Raw genomic sequence first — 22,591 nt, 5'->3', positions numbered from 1 at the left:
TCAGCACCCAGAAACTTCATTCCAAGAGTATTATTTGTCCTGGGCTCTGACCTTATAAAAATATTCTACACAAATGTAAAAGAGTAAAAACTGGGAACATGAGCTTTTCAAATTTCATCTTCGGATTTCTTTCACTATGTGGAAAACCACTTTTTAATTTTTTTCAGCTTCATGAAGTTTTGATGACTGTCCTTGCTTTTAAGGTAAGCTCTGTTACAGGTTTTAAATCTGGGGAAACCAAAGGTAAGGTCACAGGGTAAAGATCATTTTATAAATAGCTTTCTATTTAAGTTAACTGCAACTTTTAATAACATTAGTGATCCAAGAAAAACTAAATGGAACTTACATCTGAAAATTAACAAGTACTGTCTGGAAAAGAAATATAAAGGGGGAATCTGATAACTTTCACTGTCTCTGTTATATATTTATGTAAGGTTTGAATTTTGTATAAAGAGATTATGGTACTTTAAAACTAGAAAAAAATTTATAAGACACAAAAAAGGAAGAAAAAGGACTTCATTTCCGAGAAGAAATGAAGTTTGCCAATAAAGAATAACTAGTTGAAAATCTTATAGGTTGATTATGATATTTTTAACATATTGGTGATGAGCAAAATCTATCTTTACTGTACCAAAAAAAAAAAAATCTATATATAGACAAAATGGGCAAAATCAGAGAAGAATGAAGTCCATGATAGCATGCCAAATAATGTCTTTTAATCAGTAAAAGAATAAGTTACTATGTCCTTAAGCTCACCTGTTTGGTATAAGGCTTTTAGAGAAGCAATATCAGATAGATCCTCAGATCTTGCTTGACACAACCAGCGATTATAACTAGAGAAATAAAGAATATGATAATTATAATAAACAGTTGTAAATCTATAAATGAGACTTGTTTTTAGCTTAAAGAATGTTTTATTATAATGAGGAAGGAGTTAAAGAGGCTGTTCACTATGCTGAATCTCTGTTATTAAAAAACAAAACAAATGAGTTACTGAGAAAGGAAGATGTTCACACCAGATGACTTAAAAAAATTTTTTTTGAGCAAATGAAGATTACTCATATAATTGGCTAAGATACCAAGTACTCAAACTAACATTGTTTTTAAAATACTATTATTTAAAAAAAATTATTATTTTCCTCTACTTGAAAAAAAATGCAAACAAAGCTTAAAACAACAGCAGTTTTTCCACAAGAGATGTTCAACGAAGACTTACTAACTGCTTATTTCACGAGAGGTATTGAGAATACTCTAGTGAATAGACATGGTCAGACACTCAAGGAATTTACTTTTCAGAAGAAAAACAGCTAAGTGTTGTACATGTTTTGCCAGATCACAAAGAAACGAGGTAAATTTTTTTCTGGGAAGTCCGGGCTTATTTAACGACTAATTACACTAGCTCTACTGATACTCCATATACCAGATCACAGAGATTGCATTTTGGCTTTGGCTAAGAGAATGTTAAAATCGGAAAAAACATTAAAAATCTCAAAGAGCTTTTAGGCTCTGAAGCTTTCAGGTCTCATTTAGCAACATCCTACAACATTAAAAACAACAACAACAAGAAACTAAACCAGGAGAGCGGATATTTGGGTTCTCATCTCACCACTTTCTATGCAACCTTAGTAAAGACACCTCAGCTCTATGGACCTCAGTTTCCTGATCTGGAAAACAGTGTTTCTGCAGAACACCCTTCGGCTATAAAACCACACACAACTAAGGATATTTAATAGGAAGTCTATTACACAGGGATTGTAATCAACAAGCAATATGCCCGGTAGTTTCACGGAAATTGTTGCTTGTGAAAAATAAACTTAGTATTAGGAATTCCCTGGCAGTCCAGTGTTTAGGACTCTGTGCTAGATTCCTGGTCTGGGAATGTAGATTCCACAAGCCATGCAGCATGGCCAAACATTTTTTAAAAGCTGGAAGAAAAAAAAAAACAACCACTTAGTATTGCACAGTTCTATAGTCTGCCTTTTTAAATTTAGAAACATACCCACCTGTGCTAACTGAATTTAAAGTCAATAGCTTTTAATGTTAGTTCAAGATATAATGTGCAAGTCAAGAAAGGATCTATGTTTATTTTAGTTCTCCCTATTCATACATACAATTCCATATTTTCAGACAGAGTTATTTCCCAGGTTATTTACACTAATCCCCCAACTGTACTGCTTTCTAATTGTTTTATGATTAAACCATCTCCATATCAAGACTAAAGAGAGACTAGAATATCTTAAGTGTCTTATGAGCACCACAGGTCATAACACAAACATGTAACAGGAATTCAGTAAATATCTGTTCATTTCTGTACTCTGTGTACTCAATACCTCATTTTTCAAAGACCTATTGCAAAAATGCAATGCCTGCATCATAGCAGGGACTCAAATCTTTGTTCAATGGAATAATAAACATAAGTATTACTCAGGGTATTTTGGAGCCCTGAGAAGAGTAACAAAAGGCCTTTGGATTCAGAGTTTAAGGCTAAACATATGAGACAGACATATTACAAAGACAACTAACACTGTAATAATACAGTATCAGACAAGCAATCTAGCAGACATCTAAATGCTCTATCAATCAAGTATGTCTCTAAGAGGGGGACTGTAGGAGCAGGGGTCTGGGGCAGAGTGAGGAGCAGGGGGAAGCAAGTTCCAGAACTGTGGTAGAACTGCTTACCGCTTCGTATCACAAAGATCAGCACAAGGCTTCTTTCCCCACTCACTGCAGTATCTGTGTCCATTCTGCTAGACCTCGAGATAGGGACTATGTCTTCATTGTCTCTATATTTCTAGCAAGTCTCTAGGGTAGTTCCTGACACTCAGTCACTATGTATTCATAGTGAACTCTAAAGAAAAAAACACTTTAAACTGGAACTCAGACGCACAGGATAGAACTAATCACCTTGCTTCAAAACACTCTCATCACTGGTACAGGTATGGTTGTCTTTTAAAAAGTAGTTATCTAGTTAGTTACTTTTAATGATGTAATAAGCACTCCAAAATCTACCCAAAACAAAAGCACGCACCATCACAAACTTCCATCTGATCACCAAGATCACAAACCTCCATCTAATCACCATGGTCACTTCCCTCCAATTCAAGCCACTGCCTCTCCTCACTTGTCATCTGGAATCTCAGGTTCCTCATCTTCTAGTCTTCTTTTTTATATCATTTTAATTCATCTACACATATTCCTAAAAAGCTTTTTGGCTGTTTTTAACTACTCAAAAAAGACAAAAGCTTATCACAAAATTTTGGGGGTCTAGTTTTTGGACTTATTATATTGCTAAAATTCACCTCTATTGTTGGGTATCAGTGTTGTTCATTCTCTTTGACTATTACCCATAATGCACTTACACTACATGAAAACTGTAGTTTTCATCCACTCTCCTACTGACAGGCACTCGGGCTATTCCCAGGTTTCTGCCACTGTGAACGTGCTGCAACCAACTTATTTTACATATTTCCTGGTGTATGCGTGTTTGATTTCTCTTGGGGACACTCCTAGGAATGGAAGTGGAACATTTCAAGGTCCAAACTGTTTTCCCCAGTTTTGTACCGGTTTATATTTCTGCAAGCAATGGAACAGGAGGTTCTAAGAATCCATGTCCTCGTCAACACTTGATCTGAGCAAATATTTTAATTGTCAATCAGTTGGGTTTGAAATCGTATTTCATTTTCCTAGTTGCTAATGATGCTGAGATCCTGTTCATATTTCCTGGCTTTTTCTGTGAGAAGCCTGTTCATACTGTTTGTCCATTTATCTATTGGGTTGTTTGTTCTTTTCTCACTTATTTGTAGGAGTTCTTCATGTATTTTTTTATCTAATCATTTGCCAGTTGTGTATATTGTGAATACTCATATTCTGCAATTTGCCTTTCACTTTCTTTAAGCTTAATCGCCCCACTTTCTGTAGTTCTTATCTTTAATACAGTCAAGATTAATTTTTCTTTTGTAGTCAGTGCTTTTTATATTTTAAGAAACCTGTTTTTTCTTATTGGTATGAGGAATACTAACCTATGACTCCTTTCATGAATTTTAATTTTTTAAAAATTTAAGTCTTTAACCCATCTAAAATTAATTTTAGCCCATAATACGAAGTGAAATAGTGTAAACTCAAAAATGTTTTCAACCTCATCTGCAATTAACAACTTGAGATCCTAGGATAGGCAAATCCTTATGAACATGATCATGGAAGAAGGTTACAGCTTATATCAGATTCTTAAAGGCTTTATGATTTAAAAAAGGTTCAGAATCACTGCTGAGACACTGGCAACTGTTATAGCTTCTAAGAACCCTGAGATGAATTCCAACGCAACAACTCACAACTGCCATCTTCATCTGGTTTCTTCTTTATTCTAACTGTCCCCTCCATTCTATAGATTGTGTAAATTTGCTTTGATTATCCCTGCTTACCACCCCCCCATTCAAAGAATATTTTAAACTTTTCGTTGTATTTCTTGAAAACTGCACCTCACTTTTTGCTAGTTTCCATTTTACTTCAATGAAAACATGGAACCTTTCATCCTAATCCAACAATCAAAACAAAAGCTAAAAATCAAACAAGAAAAAACAGCCCAACCTCAAAAGCTTATTACTTTGATAGGCAAAATATAATCACTGGTTAACAGTCACACAAAATACATCACAATGGCAGCAAAAGTACCTACTACTGTGCTCTCCAGGCAGATATACTGAGTAGATGGTTTCTCAATAGACTGCAGTCAGTTAAGGTTGGATGTTGTCCTCACAAAGCAAACACAAGGCCGTTTTTCCTAGTTAATAAATTACCATCCAACTGCACAACCAGGTGTTGAATAATGGAGAAAATTCAAGCTAACTTACTCTTAAAAGTCCACTAACTAACCTACTTATTGGTATACAACCAACAGTCCAGGGAAAATTTTCACTTTGAAATTAACAAAAGTTTTTCCTGACCTCATGCAGCTGTCCCACATTGGGCTTAGTTAAACCTCTTGTTATATATACCCGTAATGCAGCCTGTAATTTAAATTCATTTTCATATATAATGGGCCTTCCTGGTAGCTCAGCTGATAAAGAATCCTCCTGCAATGCAGGAGGCCCCGGTTTGACTCCTGGGTCGGGAAGGTCCCCTGCAGAAGGGAACAGGCTACCCATTCCAGTATTCTTGGGTTTCTCTGGTGGTTGAGACAGTAAAGAATCCGTCTGCAAGGTGGGAGACCTAGGTTCGGTCCCTGGGTTGGGAAGATCCCCTGAATAACAGCTGCCCACTCCAGTAGTCTTGTCTGGAGAATTCCATGGACAGGGGAGCCTGGCAGGCTACAGTCCATGGAGTCGCAGAGTCGGCCGTGACTCATGCAGCTGTCCCACACTGGACTTAGTTAAACCCTTGTTATATATACTCACATTGCATCCTACAATTTAAATACATCTTTATACAGTAATTAGTTTAACATTTCTTTTCTCTGCAAGACCTTAAACTCATCGAGGCCTGGGGCTAGATTTGCCTTGCATGTCACTTTGTTGTGTTTCTAGCTTGGCACAACAGTAAGGGTTCAATAAATATTTAATAATGAATGAGATAAAGTTTTTACTGTGAGAAATGACATAAGAGTTATAGGCAACTGGATCTTAAGCCAACCAAGGCAAAAAGAAAAAAGTATTTGAAAAACAAATTAAGAGTTTTAAAAGCTGGATCTTTGTAAAAGAATATCTAGATTGCTTGCTAATTTTTGTAAGGAAGCCAACTCCTATCTTATGATACACCCAGATTAGTGTCACAATTGGCTGGAAGTCCTGGAAATAATAATCAAGAATTAGACAACTTATCTAATTATTTTAGATGTTAAAGTGAATTATTACACAGAGAAAAGTCAATGCTACAAAAGGAATGGACTAATCCTATAACCTATCCATATGACCATTAGTTTTATTACTGAAGTAAGAACTGAAGGCTTTCAAAAAGATATTCCTAACTGAAGACTGCCCTTTGTTTCTTGGTCCAGGCTTAAGAACCAGAAGTGGTACTCATCACCAAGCCTGTAGGTTACTGTGTGTTAACTAGTTGTCCACAACAACCAGAGCATCATACATAACACACCCTGACGTGTTAAGGTAGTGTGGCTCACTCATGAATTTCTAAAGGGACTATCTTCTTTACCTATTTCAGTTCTAGAATATTATCTTGAATAGAGTAAATATCCAATGTTTCCTGAGCTGAACAGAAATTGTCAGCTCTGAGACTAATTTCAATCTCAAGATCATCACTTTCTACCAAGGGCAATGCTTTACATGCTGCATTCACAGTCCTTCCTAACCTACCCCTTTGCTGAGGATCCCTTTCCTGAAAGCACAGGCTCAGTGAATACAGATTTATTTTAATAATACTGGCTTGAACAAGTCATTATTAAGTGAAACAAATCTCCTCACTAAAAAGAGACACAAGACAGGCAAGTATCCAGTCCAGACACAAAGAAATGACAGTTTAACTGTATTACCCACAGAGAAATGAAAAAGGTGTGTGTGTGTGTGAGAGAGAGAGACAGGGTGACAGCAAGAGAGACCAGGGTAATTGGTTTGAGAAAGGTGATGACAATGTAATTCTCTGCACATACATATAGAACATGTCTGGTCCTTTCCCCAGCTTCTCTGAATCTGGTCTTTGTAGGTGGCTGGAGATGGTAGTAGAGAAGGGAGATGAGCTTCTGTAGCTCATCCTCAATCAGTTGTAACTATGGTCAAGTCACTCTTGGTGGTCAATTTACCCTTCTATACGTTAAAAGGACCAGACCAGATCAGGCACAAAATAGTCTAAGAAATCATTTAAGAAACCTTAGAAGGATGGACCCTGAGCCCTCCCCACAGAGGTTCTGATTCAAAAAGTTTGGTGTGGGGCCTATGCATTTTTAGAAAGTACCTTTGGTGATTCTAATGCTATACTACATTTCAGAAAACCACATCAGGTAATTACCACAATTCCTTTTAACTATAAAGTACTGCTAGAAGACCCAGACCAGTGGTTCTCAAAGTGTGGTCCACAGTCTGAAGACATTTTCAGGGGCTCTGCAAGGTCAAACTGTCTTCATAATAAAACCAAAACATCATTTTTTTTTTTTTTTTTTACTGTGTTGACATCTGCACTGATGGTACAAAAGAAACTGCTGCGTTAGCATGAATCCAGGTGGAAGCACCAGATCATACTAGTAGTCATCGTGTTCTTAACTGTCAAAAAACTCAGGGAAAAAAAAGACAGTTTCATTTAAGAATGTCTTTTATGAGGAAGAAAAAATTACTAATTTTATTACATCAACCCTTGGGAATACATCTTTTTAATATTAATGTGTCACAAAAGGGGAAGAACACACAAAGCATTTCTGCAGGCCGAAGCCTGAGGTTGTCCTGAAGTAAAGCATTAAGTGTCTGACCTGCTAACTGAACTAGCTGCTTTTCTTTCATGAAACACCATTTTTCTTCAACTAATGACTGGCAAACTATGATTATTCAATATGAGTATTTGGCAGATATTTTCTCAAAAATGAATAAAGTGACCCTGTCATATCAAGAAAAGCAACCAACAGTATTTACCACCAGTGATTAAAACTTGAGCTTTTATATATATATATATATATAAAATGTTGGAAAATTTGTATCCATCACCAGAAGCTAACCATTCTTAATACTTGAGGACTTTGCTGATGAGAGCAGTGGTGATACTAACAAATATTTTAATATTGTGTAATGTAATGTGTCAATATTTAGAAAAACTGATTAATTCAGTGAGTCAATACTTTCCAAAAGGCCAATGCACCATGTTATAAATTCATGCCATAAATTCCTACTACAAAATCTACTCAAAGTGCAGGATAAAAACAACACATTCTAATATAACAATATAAAAATTCACAGATATAGTCTGAGATTCCATATTACAAATAAACATTATTAAAGTACCATTTATTGAGTTATGGTGTAATATCAAAGAATATCCCCAACTATTTTAAAAGGCTAGAAAAATACTTCTTTTTCCAATTATGTATCTAGTGAGGTCAGATTTTCTTCATATACTTCACACAAAACAACATATTGCAATAGTCTGAATGCTGATATTAGAATCCAGCTGTTTTCTATTAAATCAAACATTAAAATATTTGCAAAAATGTAAAACGATTTTTTTACTAACTTAAAAAAGTTATTTTTTTCATAAAAACATAATGGGTTATTTTTCAAATGAATTAACAAATAATTCTGTTGTTATCGTTTAGTTGCTAAGTAGTGTCTGACTCTCTGAGACCCCATGGACTACAGCCCGCTAGTTTTCTCTCTGTCTATGGGATTTCCGAGGAAAGAATACTGGAGTGGGTTGCCATTTCCTTCTCCAAGGGATCTTCTTGACCTAGGGATTGAACCCATGTCTCCTGCACTGGCAGGTGGATTCTTTATCATTGAGCAACTAGGGAAGCCCAAACAAGTAATTTATCATGTAATAAATATCATTGGGTACAAGCTGTAAAGATAAAAGCTCTTTGGGGTCCTCAATAATTTTTAAGCATGCAAAGCAGACCTGAGAACAAGCAGTTTGAGAACTACAGCTCTAATCCAAACAAAGGTATCCAAATCTAGCAGCGCATGAATCATGATATGAAAGTTTCAAAATGTACATAAAGGCCAAAGTCCCAGACATGTGAGGCCAGGCACTGTATTTAAAGAAAAATGTTTGTCAGATGATTCTTATGTATGGTCAAGTTCAGAAACCACTGAAGCTATCATTTGATGGTGCGTGCCTTTGGAAAAGCTTGTTTATTGATGCCCCCTAGTGGCTAATTTGCTTTTCTTTATGAAGATAATAAAGGGAAGGGCAGGAACTCAGGAAAAACAAAATTTTAATTCTATAAGGGACTTGGAGATCATCTAGTACAACTTCCACTTTATATATGGAGACTGACAATCGCACATCATTACAGTATAGTGTAATAAGTGCTAGGCTATGCTTTGGTTGGTTAAGTATAGGGTGTAAAGAAAAAAGCATATGGGAGAGGCAGACTTCTGTTCCATCTACTCCAACTTATCTCCAGGGAGCTAAGTTTCTGGAGGCAATCAAGTCTGAATTGAAACCTGGAGAACAAATTGAAGGACAAGAGTAATGCAGTCAAAAGGGGTGGCAAGTACCCAAGCTCAAAGGTACATAATAGGTCAAATTTTGCTCAATATTAAAGAGAACAGCAGTGGCCAATTTTAAGAGCTTGCTAGAATTACCAGGTACTGTGCTAAGTCCATTACACTATCTTATTCAACACTCACAATAACCCTAAGAGATGTTACCTTCTCAATCAACCCTAAAAGATAGTGAATATTAACCAATTATGGTTTATGATTTTTCCTTTCCTCTAAAATTTTTTTGAAAAGCAGCTTGTTTTCCAAGGATAATCTGTTAGTCCTTGGACAAACTTACCTAGAAATACCAAAGCTGCTTTATGTTTCAAAAAGGGTTTATTCAGAATTGTTTTAGAAAACACCTAAAAGAAATGCAATGACTTTAGAAAGTCCTTGGGATAAATCAGGGGGAAATAAAGCTCTTTAACCATTAATACAACAACCATAGACTATGCTTTAATTACAAATATAGTAATGTTAAGTAAAAACTCTGTAATTTGGCTTCCCCTTTTCCCTTTCTGCTGTTAGAATATAACATAATTTTATAGAGGTACTACAACTGCAATAGAAAGTGTAGAAGCTCTGAAATCAGAGGTGCATCTGAACACTGACTTCATCACATATTAACTGTGATCACTGATGAATTAACTTTGAATTTCTGCATCTACTAAATGGGGACAGTATCTTCCTTACTGGATTGTCAGGAAGAATAAATGAAACCACGCTATATGTAGACCATTGAGTAGAGGTGGCCCCTATCTCGTTTCTCTAGTCCTTATGTGTCTGTCTGTCCAAAGGGTTTGTCTTACTTTCTCTGATGCTGCTTCTGCAGAGCTGCCTCTGATAACTGCCCTTGAAGGATCAGTCTTCTTTGCTTGTCAATATCTCCTTCCATTCGGGCAAAAGCATGAGAGCCAATGAAAGAGAGATCAACTCCCAAGCCTTCGTCCTCTTCTTCCTGGTTATCTGTAACAAAAAAGCTATCAATAGCTTATGGCTATTTATCCATATATGATCATTTTATGTGTTGTTAGCAGCTAATCCTTTGGGAATGGATCACCCCTTAATGTGTTCCCCACTGCCTCACCAGATCTTTTTGAGGGGGAAAAAAAAACCAACCTAAGACAAAACAGTTTTTTTTTTTCAAGAAAGAATAGCAAACAAACAGAATCCTTGGACCATGGCAGGCTTCCCAAGCCAATGCCACCATCTGAGCTGTCCAGCGGGGACTTCACATCTGTATCACCATTCCTCAAAGTGTGAAAGGCAAGATTTTCAGAGTTTGCTTTTATTAAAAAATACCACTAAATGAATCTTCTTTCAATCCCTCAAGCTGATTTTATGTCTCCTTTAACAGATTCAAAGTTCTATCTGAAAATATTTATGAAAACTACAGCCTATGAGGTAAGAATATTTTTGTGAGATACAGATGGAAGTCAAGCAGTGTTTGAGGATGGTGGACAGAAGGGAACCTTGTGGCTAATGACAACCCAGCACTGCCACCTCAACTGGTTTTGCTCTTCACTACCCATTTTCATACAAAATGCATTTTGTGCATTTAAGAAAAATGATATTCTATCATGGCAGTCACAATTCTGAAGATTTCCAAATGACGCTGGACATACTTCAAGGCTGTACTTTACTAGAGTCTCCCTAAAGTATTCCTCCAGCAAAGCTTGGTTACCAGACATTTTCTGATGCTAAACCATTTATTATTCCCTGCATTTGATTTAAATTTGTGTATTGGTAACAAAAGAGATGAGTAGCCTTCAACAGATTTTAACTTGATGCTCATTTAAAAGTGTTCACAGTAGAAATCTCACAGTAATTCTTAAACCGCTTAATTTTCAGATCGGGTCCCAGTGATGAAGCTTGTGAGGCATGTCTCCAACTATGATCTTGAACATGTATCCATGAAGATCAATACAAGCTGTCACACAGAACAGCTCAGAGGGGCTCCCATCCTGCCCTGCTCTACCATCACTTCAATCTACATTGGTATGTAACCAAAAGAAGCAAAACACATGGTTACAGCACTCTTGTTTTAGGTATGGCTTTCAGAGGACATAGCTGAATCTGCTGAAAATTTTAATGATAATATATTGTTTCCTCAACAGTGTCCTGTGTGAAACCATAAACTTCACGAGGGTACGAATGTTGTCATACCCACCTCTGAATCTCTACTGCCTAACACAAGACTTCACATCACATATATAATTTAAAGAGTAAATCTTAACAAGAATAAGACTCTAAAAACACTTAAGTTGGTCTTGATCTTAGTGTCACACTAAAAGCTTCCTTAAGAACAGGCTGAACCTGCTATGTCTTTGGTGGCTGATGTTTATCAATACCTCTGCTTCCTGAAGAGGGAAGTTAAGAAAAGGAGAGAACTCACCCTCCGGGGCACCAGGTTTTTCACTTATTCTAATCTGCCGTTCAGGTACCACAGGCTCCCCTTCTGCATTGCCAATATCAGCAGGTAGGTATGGCAACGAACGACTCTCCTCCTTCAGTGACCTTGGGAAGTACAGAGGTAGCAGCTTTTGGTAAGTAGCCTGTGTAAGAAAAGCCAAACATTCTGTGAAAAATACCGGAGTGATGAAACAGGTATCAGCAGTGCTCATACCACTCCACATACTGTGAAGACAGCCTCCATCACGAACTAAGACCTCAGCAAGTCTAAGCTCAGACTGGATGCTGCCTGGGACCCTCAGTCAGTTTTTGTGTCAAAGACCAGGATTTGTCAGTCACTCAAGCAGACCCATGAGTCCTGATCCTGACAGCTCCAGGCCATTGAGCCTGGAGTGGATATGTCCTGTGACCCCCATCCCCGACCCCTTCTTCACCTCACTAATGACATCTGTCTTTCAAGAGTCAGCTCGGACACAGACGCTACTTCCTTAATCCTCAGTGTGCCATCAGGGTCCATGCAACCTAGATTTGATTTTTGACATTTTTGTTTTTAAACAGTTCTCTCTGAAAGGATCGCTATTTCCTGACTTTTATTCTTTCTTAGAGATATCTTTCCCAAACAACAAAGAGATATCTTACTTAAAAAAAATTAGAATAAAATTCACTGTATCTTATAATTTCCATACAGGTTGGTCCACTGGACTCATTCTAAATCCACAACACATTATGGATACTTAGTGCTCTTACTTTTCCTCAGTCTTGAAGCATTTTTCTTTTTCTCATCATCCTAGAGTCATTTTATCATTACTCATCTATTATCACTAACTATAACAAACTAAAACAGAATAATAAGAAACCAAAAGAATGATGGAACTGCCTAGAAGGACAGTGAAATCACTGAAGAAATCATTATTCATCAGTCTCCTTACTGTGTCACCCACAACACTGCATCATCTTTCATGCATATAAATATATATATGAGGCATATAGGCTCAGCTGGTAAAGAATCTGCCTGCAATGTGGGAGACCTGGGTTCGATACCTTGGTTGGGAAGATCCCCTGGAGAAGGGAAAGGCTACCCACTCTAGTATTCTGGCCTGGAGAATTCCAAGGACTGTGTAGTTCATGGGGTCGCAAAGAGTTGGACACGACTGAGTGGCTTTCATTTTCATTTCACGAGGCATATAAGAAGACTGGATTGTAAGTCAATCAAAAAAAAAATTGTACCTCAATATAAAAAATAATAATAATAAAAAAGACTGGAGACACCATCTTTGTAGCCTTTTTAAAAAATCGAAATAAAATTCACATACCATAAAATTCACATTTTAAAGTATACAATTCACTGGGTTTTAGTATATTCACGAAGTTGTGGAATCATCACAATTAATTCCAGAACATTTCATCATCTCAAAGAGGAAATCTAAATTCATTAGCTAGGTCATTCTCCATCCCTCCCTCCCCCAGCCCCTGGCAACCACTAACCTTTCTGTTGTGTGGATTCGCCTATTTCAGAAAACACATTGCATTAAAATGGAATATGGTATATGGTTTTTTGTGTCCAGTTTCTTTCATGTGGCATATGTTTCTGAGGTTCACCCATGCTATACGATGTACCATCACCCTACACTTTTTTTATAGGTTAGTAATACTCCACTGCTTGTATATACCACACCCCCCTATCCATCAGGATATACCATCACTCCACACTTTTTTATAGGTTGGTAAGATTCCACTGTTTGTATATAGCACCTCTACCTATCCATTAACGACATTTAGGTGGTTCCACTTTTTGGTTACCATGAATATTGCCGATACAAATGTCTGTGTGCAAGTTTTTGTGCAGACATATGTTTCCAATGGGCTTCCCTGGTGGCTCAGACAGTAAAGACTTTGCCTGCAATGGAGGAGACCCAGGTTCGATCCCTGGGTGGGGAAGACCCCCTGGAGAAGGAAATGGCAACCCACTCCAGTATTCTTGCCCGTGAACTCCCATGGGCAGCGGAGCCTGGCGGGTGAAAGTCCATGGGGTCACAAAGGTTCGGACATGACTGAGCAACTAATACTTATGTTTTCAATTTTATTCTGCATATAGAGGGGAATCTCTAACTTTCTGAGAAACGGCCAGATTGTCATTTTGCTACTCCTAGCCTCAAATTTTGGAGAAGGAAATGGCAACCCACTCCAGTACTCTTGCCTGGAAAATCCCATGGATGGAGGAGCCTGGTAGGCTACAGTCCATGGGGATGCAAAGAGTCTAACACAATTGAGCGACTTCACTTCCACTTTTCACTTTCAAGCACTGGAGAAGGAAATGGCAACCCACTCCAGTGTTCTTGCCTCGAGAAGCCCAGGGACGGAGGAGTCTGGTGGGCTGCCGTCTATGGGGTCGCACAACTGAAGCGACTTAACAGCAGCAGCAGCCTCACATTTTATGCAATACATTATACCCTTTCTGCTATTTCTTACATGTGTGCCTGTACTTGTATGACTACCATTATTTGCCCTTCTTCTGGAAAATCGTAGTTATCTTTTACAATGATTTCAACTCATATATCACTTCCTCCAAGAAGTATTTCCTAACTCCATGCCAGACTGGAGCTGTGTGCCCCTATCCCTCCCATGCTTCCACTAGTACACTTGTCACAATTACTGTAACTTAATCTGACTTGTCTGTCCCCACCAACAGACAGTGGGTTTCTTGGGGACAACGATTGAGATTCATTCAGCGGTGTAGTCAGGTTCTGGGACTAGTAAACCTGATATACGCCAGACATTCAAAAATAAAAGGTCATTGAGAGAATGAATAAATAGGTAAACCAGGTAAAACAAGAAGAGATACAGCAAACATGGGAAATGTGTCTGTCTTCAGCAAATTCAAGATGGTTTATATCTCACATATATACCTATATATACTCTGAATGGAAGTACAGAAATATGCGAAATACATGTACTAATTCATTTTAATTATAAAACTCCTGTGATATAAGTACTATCAGTATTCATATTTTATTCAAACACACAGAGGTTAAACAACTTGCCCAAGGACACAAAATCCAGAAATAATACAAGCTGAATGGGACAGAGAACACTACAGCGGAAGAAAGCTTAAGATTTTAAAAAGAGCTAATTTCCTAAAACAGCTCTAAATTAAGTTGAAATATAATACACCTCACCACATACAATGAAACACAAACCTCAAAACTTACGCAATACTCGCCACTAGGCTAGCCTGTCACCTGCTTCCAGGTCAGGCAGACACCAGGGTTTTTCCAGCAGAGGTTGTTTTCCGGCTCTGCTGCCCAAGGGCCCAGTGCTTAGGTCACAAGGTAATGCCTTGAGATGTCTTGAGAGCTAACATGTGAGTAAATCAGAGCAGCTCCGCCTTGTAAGGTTTCACTATGTGATAACAATTTACCAGTGAAAAATATGAACAAAATGCTTCCTCTTGACTTGCTTCTAGTCTCTAATATAGTCTTTCATGGCAATGATGGTAAGTCCCACTGCCAGATATATGCACAGATAATGAGGATTTGCCTGCTGGCAATTCAGTTAACAGATAATGAAGACACAAAGGCGAACACAAGTGAAAATATGACTTAATGCAAGATAATTAGCAAAATACCTCTTCTAGTTCAGAGACAGCAAATACTACTTTTTCAAGAGTCTCTCCATGAATTTCGAGGAATCTCCTTACAGTGCCTAAGGAAAATAACAGAAAGATTATTAATAAATAATAATAAATGAGAAGTTACTTATGTGTGAAGAAAAATCAGTCCCTTCCAAGTTTTATTTTTGTAACGGATCACTCCTCCATTCGTTCAGGCTTGTACTCAATGACACCTTATCAGTAAGGCCTGCCCAGGTCACCCTATCTAAAAACTCTTCCTTGATTTTGCTTTCCTCCACAGCAACTATTTTAGACATTTTGTGACGCTTCCTGTTTATTGTGTATCCTCCCTCTCTGTCCCTGCCCTATCCATTAGAATGAAAGCTCCAGACAACAGCAAGAGTTTTGTTTTATTTACTGCTTTATTGCCAGTAAACAGAGGCTGGCCATAGAAGATGCTGACTCCAGATGCTGATGCCATCCAACCATCTCATCCTCTGTCGTCCCCCTTCTCCTTTGCTTTCAGTCCTTCCCTGCATCAGGGTCTTTTCCAGTGAGTCGCCTCTTTACATCAGGTGGTCCTCTCAATATCCAATCAAACCAAAACTGAATTATTTTTTCTTCACTTCTATCTTATTCTTTCTCTAAACTTGCTAATAATGAGACCAAGTTGCCTTTTCTCAGTCCTTAACTTACCGGCGATTTCTTTCTAGATGCTAATGCCCCAACTTTTAAAAATGTTGTCCTCTCCACGTTTTTTGTTTTCTTTATATATATATTTTCTTGAGCTCACTAATTTGATGCTTAGATAGTACTCCAAATGCTGATGGCTCCCAAATTTTTACACTGTTTTCTTCTTTTTTAAGTTGGAGCACAGCTGCTTCACACTGCTATGTCAGTTTCTGCTATAGGGGAAAGTGAATCAGCCAGCCATGTGTATATAAACCCCTTCTTTTTTTGGTTTCCTTCCCATTTAGGTTATCACAGAGCCGTGAGTAGTGTTACACAGTAGGTCCCCATTAGTTAACTATTTTATACATAGTGGTGTACATATGTCAGTAACAATTTCCCGATTCATCCCTTTCTACCCCCTCGCCACTACTATTTCCTCCTTGGTATCCATGTTTGTTCTCTATACTCTGCTCAATGAACAAAAAAACCCTGAAATTCCCTACTCCCCACTGAGACCTCAAACTCAACATGTCCCAACCTGATCCCAACAGGACCAGACCTGACTTCCGCTTCTCCCCACACTGCTGCTCCTTTACCGCACTCCTTATTTCAGTTACACAGTGACATCCAACCCCTCACCTAAGCTAGGATCCTGAATTTTCTTGACACTTCCTTCACGTCTTCCTTCATCCTGTACTTTCAATGGGTTATCATGTACTTTATATTCTACTGCTAATATTTCTCACAGCCATTCCTGCTCTCTTCCAGCTGCTCTCAGGCTCTCAATGCTTACAAACACTTTGGCAATAGGCTCTCAACTGCTCTCTTGTTTCTCTTTTCCAAGCCTGCATAGTCACTGTTGCCCCTAAATTATCTTATGTTACCCACTTTGCTAAACATTTTTGATGGCTCCACACTGCTTAAAGGTTCAGATCCAAAGGCCCCAGCATGGCTCTCCACACTGACCACTAACTACCCTTCCACCTCCACCCCTTAGTTCTATTTCCAACTATAGCATAAGCTTCAGCCACTGGCTTCTTTGCTGGACTCAGAATATGCTGCTTGCTGTGATATTTCCCTGCCTCTGCTTTCATGGTTGCCTTTGACTAGAATACCCTTTATCCACCATGACCCTCTCTTAGCGAACGCCTGCTCATTTCCCATTACCCAATCAAAGACCATCTCCTTCGCAGATAACGCGATCTGTCCTTATATTACCCCTACGATTGTCTGAACAGCCCTCCTTTTGTGAACTTCTCACAGCAGTTTATAGCTAGACTGTGAGCTTTCTGAATGTCAAGTAAACTTAACATCAATATTACTAAGGCCTACCACACCTTAGGAATATGGCAAGCAATCATTCAAAAATAACTAATAACTGAATGAATATTTTATGGCTTTGGTTATTGACATAGTATAGCCTGCCTTCTTCACTACTGTACCTCGAGAACCTAACAGAGGAGACCCATTTGTTGAAGGACTGAAAAACTTCCTAATTCTTTCTCCATTGGGGACAAATTTCTCATCTTTCCCTCTGTTCTGCTTTAATAATTAAAAAAAATTTTTTTTAAGAATTTCTTCCATCCTGTTCACTTTGACACCAAGTTTTAAAGTTTAAACACAATAGTTTCCCAGCATAAAACTGTGGGATTTTCTTTGGAAGACAAAATACAACACTAACTAGTAACCAAATTGAATTCTTTCAATAGCAGAGTTCATTCAGAAAAGTAATTCTGCAAAAAGGAGAAAAAAAAAAAAAAGAGTGCTATCATGGCTACATGGTTTTAGTACTCTACAACCAATCAAAATGCCAAGTGCCTAACTTCTAGTAAAAACTGTTCAACGGGAGACCCCGGTTCAATTCCTGGGTTGGGAAGATCAGCTGGAGAAGGGATAGGCTACCTACTCCAGCATTCTTGGGTTTCCCTTGTGGCTCAGCTGGTAAAGAATCCATCTGCAATGTGGGAGACCTGGGTTTGATTCCTGGGTTGGGAAGAGCCCCTGGAGAAGGGAAAGGCCACCCACTCCAGTATTCTGGCTTGGAGAATTCCATATACTGTATAGTCTATGGGGTTGTAAAGAGTCGGACACGACTGAGCAACCTGCACTTTCACCATTCACAACGGGTGAGAATGACATATAGGACATTAAAATTTTCAACCTGGGAACACAGTAAAGATATCATTGCCTTTTTCTCTCACCATTGTATTCTCTACTAAACAGCACAGCTTAGAACACAGTAGTCACTCAGACTTCTGTTGAATGAGAAAATAACCCAATAAATTTATCTAAATGCAGATGGTTCTTTAAGGTTTCTTCTGGAGAAAAACTAAACTGCACATGAACTAAGGAAAAATAAAAAGATAAACAGCCTTGGTACAACTATCAAGAAGATGTTACTTAGACTTCAGATGAAATAAATTTCAATAATAGTTTAATAAGTGAGACAGCTTTTGGAACTAAGAACTTAAGAGTAACATCCGTAGATTTGTTTTTGGCCTGTATATGCTATAAAAACCTAAAGGCCATTTATTTCCCAGGTGCTCAGAAAGCATATGGGCAAAGGGCACAATTGTGTTTGTGTGTGTGTGTGTATATTTTTTAATGAAATGGTATAGTTTTGCTATTAGATTTAAGGTGTAGTAAGTCAAGCAGGTCTTCTAAAATACAAGTTAACATGCTTATCTTAAATCTTTACATTTCCTTTGTGCTAACTAAATTTCTGGAAATTGCTTCACCAAAGTCCCTTATGCCTGTTTTTGATCTTTATCTGCTGTTTCTACAATTACTGTTCAAAGCTGACTCCTTTATGGTACTGCATCAAGTGACTTTTCTGGGGGCCACAGAATTAGAATTAGATTAGCAGAACTGGGACCAAAAAACAGTAGTCTTAAATTGTTTTTCAGAGCCTTTTCTCCAAAACAATGGTGCCTCTTTAAATTCTAATCCATATGATTACTTTACTAAAAAATGAAGACACAAAAGGCCTATCTCAAGCTATGAGATACAGGGCACAGGTTAAGTGAAACCAGAGACAGTTGAAACCTGCCAAAAGCCTTGCCAGGAAGAATTACATAGAGGCAGGAACTTTGCTTTGGTAAGGGATCACTCAGAATACATGCAGGCTAGCCATAACATAGTAGTTTCCCACCAAAGCAGTTTCCTAACTCAAGCATAATGAATTATGTAGTATAAGACACAGGTTACTAGGCTTGGGAATCAGAAGGCCTGGATATATGTTCCAATATATCCAGGAGTATATATCTTAGAGTTGCATAACTCTAAGAACATGATAAATTTCTGAGCCTCTTTATTTGTAAAACAGATACTATACTATTTAAAGCTCAGGGTTAATGGAAGAAATAAAATGGAATTTCTTTATCTCTTTTTAAGATACGTATTTCTTCAGCAAGGACCATTTGTAAAGTACTAGAAACACACAGATGATAAGAAATAATCTCTGCTCCTCAAGAAACTTAATATAAGTATGATGTATATAAGCTGTAACTATAAAATATATCAATTTACTATAAAATCCTTGATTAAGAAGAATTTTTGTTTTTGAAATAACTAATCATTAAATACATTTAAGATTGAATATGCTCTCACTCTAAATTCTAGACATATAACCTAGTAATAGGAATAATAATTTCAACATTCACACACTTATGTAATTTTTTGGTGAATATAAGACTTCCAGCTTCCCATCTTTAAATTCCAGAAATAGAAAGGGGTTGTAAAATGATCTCGTATAGTATCCTTCCCAAATAAAATGATCATTCAGCCTGGGTGTGAACATTCTGAATGACAAAAAATTCACTTAAAATGCCTTTCTATTGCAGACAGTCCATCTCAGGTGGGACCAAATCTTCCCTGTCACTTGGTCTTAGACCTATCCTGTAAAGTTGCACATCTTACCTACGATCTTTACAAGGATGTGTGAACTTCCTGAAAGAGCATGTAAATGTCCTACGTATGTACATTACTCTGGGAAAGGGTCCACAGCTTTCTTTCATCAGGTGCTTATTATAGTTTATGACGACTTCCAAAAAGGCTAAGAACTACTGCTCTAAAAATGTCCACACAAGACTCCTTGAGACATCTGGGTACTATGCATGCTAAGACCATGCTCTTCTTCAGAAGAAATACCACTAATGTGTCAAATTGTTTGCCCTCCAATTTGTCAGACTCATGAGATATGACATGGAGAACTATATACAAAACTTGATATGTGGTCTGAACCTATATAAGACAGTAAGATCAGGGACTCCCTAGAGTTGAGTATCATATTTTCACATAACATATATGACATTCTGCCTCATAATGATTGAGTCTAGTCTTTAAAACCTAAATGCAGGGTTTTATATTTAAATAGCACATGTGAAATATTGTTTAAACTGCAAAGTGCTATATCATTCTGATATTATAAAATCTGTTTTGACATCATTGTTGCAATCTGCTAAGATTATTCTGAATTATGATTTGAATACCAAATGTGTCTCAGCTTGGTATCATTTTTCAAACTTAATAGGTAACTTTTCTAAGCCTTTATTCAAATGGATTAAAATGTCAAACCTAGAAAGTAAACTGAGAGCTCTGCAATCTGTCAGTACAAACTTCCCACCAGGGTGCCATGATCAGTTAATCAACAAACCTTCTTTAGCTATAATTATTTAACTACTGATAAAAAGCTTTTCTTTTAAAATTCAATTTATGTACAGCATTCCCCATCCTACTTAGGAAATGTTATGCTAATTTACATAGTTTCTCTAACATTACTTACGAAGTGCTATGTGTGTTGCATCCTCTAAAGGGTATCCTCGTTTTGCAGAGTTGATGACACAGAATCCAACAGAGGACATGGACTGCTCTCTGCAATCAAACAGAAAACACAAAAATTATACTACAAACCTTCAGAATAACTAAACAAAAAAGGCAGCTTTATTTCCCCTTCCCTGTCCCTTCAACAAATCTGCCACAGTTAACCCAATTGCACTATGTAATAATTATATTAATATATAACTTAACAGCACCATTTGGGGGAAACACATTCTGAGTAAAATGGGAACTAAGTGAAATGGGAACAGGTTAAATTCCCAAGTCACCTAAATCCACTCCTTTTATTCTGTCAAGTTTGAGAAGATGATGAATTCTACTTTCAGGGTCCACCTAAATTATCTAAATTCCTCAAAATGTGACTTTCAAAGCTAGGTTTCACTTTAACAACACATGGCGTGCTCTGTCTAGGGACTGAGTGAGCCGTACTTTGCCAGCTGGAGGACGTTCCTGTAGCAGCTGTACAGAGAACTCTCAGCAGCGGTGCGATAGCGGCTCTTGTATTTAGGTCCCACCGTATGAATGATAAACCGGGCGGCTAGATTAAATCCTTTGGTCAATTTTGCTTCACCGGTCCGGCAACCTGGGAATAATGGAGAATATGTAAGTCACGGAGTTGTTCGGAAAAACAAGAACAACAGCAAACCAACAGAACAATGCATGAAACAGAGAAAGTATTAAGAACTTCGAGAAATTTCAGTTAAAAATATGGACTGAACACAAATATTTGTCTCTAATCACCAAATGACAGTAAAGTGATACAACAGGTACAAAAATGGAGACAAAGACGGTGGGAGAGAACATGAAGCAGAAAAAAAACACCAACAAAATTTTGGAAGGAATAAAGTCAGTGGACTAGAAGCAACTGATTAAGCAAAGCAGAGAAATCTAACTGCTTGCAGAAATGGGATGACCAGTATGAAGCAGACTGGTGTGCTCTGCAAGGCAGTGTTGGAGAGAAGACAAACTGGTCTGATTCAAATCCTGAATCTACCATGTTCCTGCTACGACACTTTGGACAAAGGTTTGGCCTCCAATTTCCTATATAAGAGAAATACTAGTAGTACTTAATTCTCAGGATTAAATGAGTTATTAATATATGCAAAGTGAATTCAGAAATTAGCTATTAATATTATTGTTGCTGTTATTATTGAAGAACACTAGAAAGGCTCAGAAATTGGAGGTCCTAAGAACTTCTAAAGACTATAATGTGAAGTGGGACTAAAAAGAGTCTGAGTTAAAAGTCTGTATAAAAACATTCAATCTGCAACAACCTCTCACTCAGCCAGTACAGTGAGGTGATTTCTTTACCACCACCACAAAGGAAGGTTTACTCTCAGCAGATACTGAACTAGAGAGTTTCTGAACTCCAGAACCCCAGGCACGGCTGAAAAGACGGGATTTCATTAAAGTGTTATACTTAGAGTAATAGCTCCAGATCTCTGCTCCTAACTGGCTTCTAACACAGACATTCATGTTTACACCCTTGGAAGATTCTCTTTCAGGAAACTAAGAGGCTCAAACCAAAAGGCCTACGGATTCTGATAAATTAGGGATGAAACAACAATGAAACAACAGGGTTCCTGCTCATCATCTGCTTTAAGATCCACCAAGCAATTAATGACCCCTGCCTGTGCTCACAAAGCTTCCCAGCAGCTTCTCAATTCTTCCATGCTGAGTAAGCTGACACTTGAGGATCACCAGAAGTGAGGAACTGTTTCTGTTGCTGTTCAGTTACTAAGCCATGTCCAACTCTTCACAACCCCACGGACTGCAGCAAGCCAGGCTCCTCTGTCTTCCACTATCTCCTGAAGTTTGCTCAAATCCATGTCCATTGCATCAGTGTTGCTATCTAACTATCTCATCCTCTGCTGTCCCCTTCTCCTTTTGCCTTCAACTTTCCCAGAATCAGGGTCTTTTCCAACGA

At 37.8% G+C, this 22,591-nt stretch overlaps 1 protein-coding gene across 2 annotated transcripts in view; it reads right to left on the bottom strand.

The window, feature by feature from the left end:
• The window catches only part of GDAP2 (ganglioside induced differentiation associated protein 2), a 66,733-nt gene that overhangs the window by 25,693 nt on the left and 18,449 nt on the right, over positions 1–22,591 (bottom strand). For both annotated transcript variants that reach the window (XM_065906077.1, XM_065906083.1), the window contains exons 4-9: positions 21,094–21,247; positions 20,612–20,700; positions 15,172–15,248; positions 11,530–11,689; positions 9,944–10,100; positions 757–833 (exon numbers count right to left, since the gene is read on the bottom strand). In XM_065906077.1, coding sequence (XP_065762149.1) covers positions 757–833; positions 9,944–10,100; positions 11,530–11,689; positions 15,172–15,248; positions 20,612–20,700; positions 21,094–21,247 — 714 coding nt within the window. The remainder of the gene's footprint in view (positions 1–756; positions 834–9,943; positions 10,101–11,529; positions 11,690–15,171; positions 15,249–20,611; positions 20,701–21,093; positions 21,248–22,591) is intronic.

Source organism: Muntiacus reevesi, chromosome 1 (genome assembly GCF_963930625.1).
Source record: "Muntiacus reevesi chromosome 1, mMunRee1.1, whole genome shotgun sequence".
Lineage (NCBI taxonomy): Eukaryota > Metazoa > Chordata > Mammalia > Artiodactyla > Cervidae > Muntiacus > Muntiacus reevesi.
This window is presented reverse-complemented; position numbering and strand designations above follow the sequence as displayed.